The 6,800-nt window shown below is 27.9% G+C and overlaps 2 protein-coding genes across 2 annotated transcripts; both read right to left on the bottom strand.

Annotated features, from left to right (window-relative positions):
* Positions 1 to 320: 320 nt before the first annotated feature.
* LOC122526294 (kinesin-like protein KIF23) lies at positions 321 to 5,148 on the bottom strand. Its single transcript, XM_043649613.1, has 15 exons — positions 4,892 to 5,148; positions 3,956 to 4,516; positions 3,694 to 3,870; positions 3,423 to 3,621; positions 3,196 to 3,334; positions 2,902 to 3,101; positions 2,712 to 2,816; positions 2,544 to 2,629; positions 2,291 to 2,421; positions 2,110 to 2,213; positions 1,900 to 2,004; positions 1,669 to 1,815; positions 1,312 to 1,578; positions 967 to 1,203; positions 321 to 892 (listed from the first exon to the last, which is right to left on the bottom strand). Exons 1-15 carry the CDS (start codon positions 4,909 to 4,911, stop codon positions 707 to 709), a joined length of 2,664 nt encoding a protein of 887 aa, XP_043505548.1. The 5' UTR covers positions 4,912 to 5,148; the 3' UTR covers positions 321 to 706.
* Positions 5,149 to 5,413: 265 nt separating this feature from the next.
* On the bottom strand, positions 5,414 to 6,195 carry LOC122526258 (CDGSH iron-sulfur domain-containing protein 3, mitochondrial). Its single transcript, XM_043649553.1, has 2 exons — positions 6,096 to 6,195; positions 5,414 to 5,843 (listed from the first exon to the last, which is right to left on the bottom strand). The coding sequence occupies exons 1-2, from the start codon at positions 6,183 to 6,185 to the stop codon at positions 5,490 to 5,492; spliced, it is 444 nt and encodes a 147-aa protein (XP_043505488.1). The 5' UTR covers positions 6,186 to 6,195; the 3' UTR covers positions 5,414 to 5,489.
* Positions 6,196 to 6,800: the final 605 nt, after the last annotated feature.

The raw sequence follows: 6,800 nt of genomic DNA, 5'->3' as shown, positions 1-6,800 counted from the left end.
TCTATAGGATTTTTTTCCATACTCTTTTTCTATGAGATATTTCACATATAACTTGCAAAGTACTTTGTATTTAAATTATATTAATGAAAAAACTATTGCATTAATGTAATACGTTAAAATTGATCTTTTCATAAGCGGCATTGTGTAAAAATTATGTATATATTCAGTATTTTGTTGATGGCAATATATCTCAAGTTTTGTTATTATAATTGTACTATTCACTTAAAATGTCTGTTGTATAAGCTTTGGGGAAATAAGTGGATACCTAAAATCCATTAAACTCGAATAAAGACACATTATTAAAAAAGAATAATACCTTGTAACATTTTATATTTTGTTTATTGAAGGTAAATACGATGAACAAATTCATTATTGCAGACATTTATAAAAATAATTTCTTCTATTGAAAAAAAGTAGTAAGCACGTATGTCTGTCTTAACAGTCAGGTCCAGATCTATTAATGTCATTAACATATATTGCACGAAGTCAAATAAATCATCTTATTTGTGGAAACAAAATATTAATGTTTAACTTATAATAATAAAAACAATATATATAGACTTTTACTCAAATATTATACATTAACATTTGTACTTCTGTACTTCTATACAACAAAAGAAAAAAAAACATTTTGTGTTTTATTATACTAAGAAAATGACAAGAATGGCAAATAAGCCTACAATTAGATGTATATTGAGATTCATTTTCATACGCGAAGTTTCTTAGAACCAGTCTCAACAGGTAAACAATTATCCGAAGAAGTTACTTGATCCTTGCTTCGTGGACTTAGAGTTACGCTACGTTTTCTTGTAACTGGTGATAATTGTTTTAAATATTCCATGTCGTTGAACACTACTTGAGCACCACCGCTACACGTCGGTAATATATCACCCTAAATTAGAAAACCATATTATCAATATATTTAAGAAAGAAATATTTGATTTTAACACTAATTATAAAAATAACCTTGTATAATTTTGTTTCCAGTTCCCCATCTTCATCTTGATTTTGAGATACAAGACAATATCGGGACGCTCTGTTCGTGATATCCTTTGGATCTGTTAAATGTGTAACGCTTCGTTTACGATGCATTATAGGTTGAAGTATTGTACCAACTGGTACTATTGGAGGAGGCCGATGATCGATCCATCTGTCTACACTTTGCGACCGCCTATATCGAGGATTAACTACTGGGAATTTCTCCTGAAAAAATTTAATTAATATTAAATTATTCCAACACTTAATTGAACATAATTATGGTGTTTATTTCTTAATTAATGTATTATTATAGGCAATGGAAGTACTATATACTTTTGTGTTAACATCTCTAGCATTAGACTCCAACATTTTTGCCAACGCTTGAACTGTTGTTGTTCTTGGAGTAGTATCTTCAATTCTATCTTTAACTGTAGATTTAGCAATACTACTAATTGTACTCGATGTAGCAGTTTCAGGAATGTTAGTTGTTGTTACAGGTATAGGTTCTTTACGATCAATCGTTACAATATCACTCGCATTATCGTCCACCAATATTTGTTTAACTAACTTCAACTTATTTTCTTTTTCTTTCATTTGGTTCTACAAACATTATAATTATATACTCGAATTTGTTTAATTAGATATGATTCAAAATACAATATATGAATTTTATTTATAAATCTTACGTACTTGCAAAATCTCTCTTTGTTGTTGCAATTTTGTTTCTAATTCTTTACTCATTTTTGCCGCTTCCGCTTGAATTTTATTATTGTATTTTTGCTTGACTTTTTGTTTATCTATCAATCGTTGATTAAGAGACATACCTTTATCTTTTAACTATAAAAAAAAAATATTTAGCAGTTTCTTTTATTAATACAAATGTATCATTCTCGCTTATATGTTTGATAATAATTATACAACCTCTTGTTGTAAATTTCTGATAGTATCATTCGCACTGTTTAATCTATACAGCAAAGTATCGATCTGTTCTTCAGTCTTGCATACGAGATTTTCCAAAATAGATATCTATAGCATTACAAAATAATATATACATATAAATCAATTTTTTTAATATCAATTTTTATGAGAAAAACAATATAAGTCAACAATGTAATGAATAACAATATCTACTTTTTCCTTTTGTTGTTCATTCGACGCTCTCAATGTCGCATTTTCGATTTTTAAAGAAACATTTTCTCTGTCCATTTTTATCAGCATATTTCTTAAGTTGTTTTCTGAGAAAAGATTTAGTTTGTTAATTATTTTTACAATAACTTTCTCTAAATATCTACTACTTTATTTAAAAACATACGCTTTTGTTGCAAATCTCCTCTTAAAAAATTTCTCTTTTGAATGCGTAATTCCAGAAAACGCATTAGATTGGTAATTATTTGATCACTATGGGGACTTGTCATTTCCATGTCTGGAAAAGGACCACCGAGACTAAAAAAAAACATATATTTCAATTAAAATATTGTTTTTTATCTCTTTGCATGTGTGTGTGTGTACGATCCGTATATGGATCGCTAGTAATGAAAAAGTTAATTATTATATGTATATTGTACCTGTATACCAATCCTATATCTATATCTATATTAGCAGCATCAGGATTGCCTGCTTTTTCCAATCTGCTTCGTGCTTCTTTAAATATCTAAGAAAGAAGTGAAACTTAATATATAAAAAGTACATATTCTATTCAAAGAATAAAATTGTAAACATAATTTATTTTTTACCTTATTCGCTTGTCTTCGTCCAGGAGTATAGCCTAAATCTAATTTGGAGGCTACAGATCGTGCAACTTGAACTTCCTGAGTCATTTCTGCAAATTTCATTGCTTGCTGTTCAGAATAAAAAAAAAATTAACTTGTGTTCACTTCCTCTATTAAAATTAGTGTACCATCTTATTTATTCATCAAAACTTACTATTGTTTCATCGTAATCTTCTGCTCTAGGATTAACACATACAATCATCCTAATTTGTCCTTCGCCGTCAAAATAATTTTTGAATAAATGCGTAAGTTTAGAATCACGATAAGGTATCATTTTGTTGGTACTTTGAATTTGATTTTCTCTAAGAATTTCTAAGCACGTGCGTAGTGTCATTAACGAATTGTTTATATTGCCTGAATGAATAATGTTAGATATTTCATTATTATATAGAATTTATTTTTATAGAGAATTAATCAAAGAAAGATTATTATAGAAAATTATAATTACCTGCTTCTCGCAGTCTTTGACCCGTATTTTTCGAACGATTTGTACGCTCTGTTCCAGCTAAGTCTACGAGAGATAATTGACTAACACAAATAACACGTTTATCTTGTACAACTTGTTCTCCTTGAGAATCTAATGGTGCCTATAAAAAAAATACATATTTCATATAAATTAACTGCATATTAATAATAAACTATGTATTTAATTTAAGCAAATATAACATAAATAACCTGCACAAGCCTTATAGTGAAAATGCTGTGAGATCTACTTGATTCAGCATTTAATGCAGTATGTGCTATGCGTCTTCTTCTTTGTCCTCGTTGAAATACCTTACATGCTTCTTCCGAAGTTTTGACTTCTATTTCAGTAACACCATGGACATACATATTTCGATTACCATCTTCGCGTATAATTTTACTCTGTAACGTTCTAAATCTTATTTTATATAATACTACTGTTTTAAGATATAGAAAAGTAAATCAATGCTAAATTTTAACTCACTTTGACCTTACTTCCTCGTCTTCGAGTAAATCATATACGCTATTATTATAAATCTCTATATATGTTACAAATACAGAATATCCGTTATCCTCATCAACCTGCAGCATATCTATTTCGTCTGGTGCGCATATAAAACTTGATTTATTGTCGTTATTATTATCTATCGATTGGACACAACTGTAAATGGTTTAAATCTTTGTTAATAGTATATAACATCTATAATAATTTTAATTGATAATTTATTATTGTATGAATAATTTACTGCCTGTATCTTCCATTTTGTGAGGTAGCAAAGTCTAAGTTTAATTCTCCTTGTTTCTCAAATTGTATCTCCGTCTCGCTTAGTATTTCAAAACCATTTAATCTGTCTGGCTGGAATGTATATCTTTTGGTTTGATAATTCGCAATACTATTAAAAAGAATATCCAAGCATCGAGGCATAATTCCAGCATTGTGAACATTTCCAGTCATTGTGTAAGTTTTTCCACTTCCTGTTACACCGTATGTAAATAAAAGACTATTTTCCCCATTAATAAGATTTGTCACAAGCGGTAATGCAACTGCATTAAATACATCCTTTTGAGTTGTATCGTCTCCAAATACTTTACTAAATGATGTTTGTATTACTTTACTAACATTGCGAAAATTTATTGCAGTTTCAGGCGGTGTAACAATGATAGTTGTACTAGATGCAATTTTCATACAAGAAATATCTGTAGAATTTAACATTGGCCTTATGCGACAATAAACTTGAACTGGTTCTACATTATCTATTCTTATTTTGGTTGATTGCTTTCGACTTGTAACAGGTGGTTTCTGGCGCCTATGGATTTAGGTCAATTTATGTATTAATAGTGCTGATATTTAATATTTTTAAACTTGTTAAATAAATCTATATTTATTTTTACATCGGTTATTTTATTTTTTATATGTATCTGCACGTGTACTCTCAAATATATACACAGATATTATTACAGATTTACTACAGATTAATCATTGCAGATTAGATAAAATACTGCAATATAAAATCATAAGTATGATAATTTAAGAAACTATTAGAGTTTGCACAGTTAATTTTGTAAACTTTTTATAGTTCCTATAATCACAGCACTGTTTACGATGATTTAATACGTGAATGAAAACACGTGCCGGATATATATAGATAAGATAAAAATTATATCATTTAAATTAAACTTACGCTAACTTTATACTGGACATGGTTAAATAATTCGAAGTTATGTTACGATGGAATGTTACGAAATAATATATTAATATTAGAATTATTTTAAAACATTATGATCATTTTTTTTCTTTTCCTATTTTCGTATATGTTCGTTACGAATACCTCATTCAAAATGAGAAACATAACACAACACAATACAACTTAGGTTTAACAACATACTAGAGAGGAAATAGCATTAAAGTGTAGTTAAAATGAGCAAGTTGAATTAGGTGGGATGCAGCAAGAAGTAATAAGAGACTCTGTCGGTAAAAAAGTTATCGATACTGTTTTATTGACTAACGGTAAAATTGCTAGTAACTTTTTAATGATATATTTAGATATAGTTTGTGTAAATTATTTGTGTATTATTTCTTAAAAGAAAACTAATTAGATACAAGCTCTTGATAGTAGCTTATAAATATATCTATACTTAGTTCTCAATAATAATAATTGTACTAAAGGATATATATATGTCTACATTGAACAAATGCCATATAATAATAGGAAGAAAATCTTGCTTTATTCTTAAAGAGTAAAGTAATATTAAACATAGAATTTACAAGTTTATGTCTGTTTAACGTCTTAATTCTTGTATATCTTCTCTTTTGTGAGTTCCATCACAAAAGGGTCTATTTAATGTTTGTTTACAATTACATAACCAGTATTCTTTTGTCTCTGGGACTACAAATCGGACAGGTCGCAATTTAAGTTTTAAGAATATATTCCTGTGTGTACCATCACATAAAGGTTGGCTTTTACTTTGCCCACATGAACACCAGTGATATATTTTTCCAGCTTCACAACGTAATTTGAAAGGTTTTTTATCGTAGATAAATCCGGTCTCTTTTTGGTCATTAGCACTGTATATTTCTTTCAATGGATTTATTGGTATCGAAGAATGCTGTGGTTTCGTGCTATACATCATTATCTATAAAATAAACAAATTACATTATTAATTATTTGACAGAATAAAATGCAATTATTCAAATATATACGTAGATACACTTTTATCTTAAGTAAAATTACTATGATAGGAATATAGTATGATACAAAAAATCGTATTTGGTTAGTTTTGATCAACTTAAAAGAACTTATTAATTTTATGAGATTTCATTTGAAAAGTACTTACTGATCGTTTAACAATTCTTATACAAATATTTGTATATTATATTTAACTTACTTTTTGATATTTTAAAACATTTGTGCGAATAAATCGCGGAAGTTTAATAACCGTGGTGATATTCATTGTGCAGACAATATTCAGAAACATGTGTCTTCGATGATTTTCATCAATGAAAGTTAGATAGTAGAATAGTAGATTTCTAATTTATCTTACTCTACGTCTGTAAGACTTTATATTAAGGTTACCGACGGTAGATATTTTACAAGTAAAAAAACCTACTGTTACCGACGGTAGGCAAGCTAAAAGCAGAGCACTACTATTACCGATATGGTGCTTAGACGGATTGTTTTTACCGATAAGGTAAATACCTTCATACATCTACAAATGATTTCGTTAAAAAAAAATCAACTGAGTTATTGTAGATAATATAACATGGAATGTAATTTTTTAGATATTTATTACGTATTAAATATAACATAGACAACATTTTAATACGTTTATTATGAATTAGTATAATATATTATAACGTTTGAAATTTTAGAATTATAATTACATCACTATAATCTTTCAATAAACAAATTAATTATAGATGAATATTCCAAACGATAATAAATGTATTTATTGATTTTTCGCGAATGTCTCTTTAATAATTATTTATTTATTTAATGATATAAGTACTCATTGATTTATCGAATAAATGGACTTTCTTTGTGCATTACGTGTTTGTAATTAATGTAATTAACAGTGTTTCGGTTTTATGTT

This window comes from Polistes fuscatus, unplaced genomic scaffold (genome assembly GCF_010416935.1).
Source record: "Polistes fuscatus isolate 324 unplaced genomic scaffold, CU_Pfus_HIC Scaffold11, whole genome shotgun sequence".
In the NCBI taxonomy this organism is placed as follows: Eukaryota; Metazoa; Arthropoda; class Insecta; order Hymenoptera; family Vespidae; genus Polistes; species Polistes fuscatus.
The sequence above is the reverse complement of the archived record's forward strand: the minus strand, read 5'-3'. Positions and strand labels throughout refer to the sequence as shown.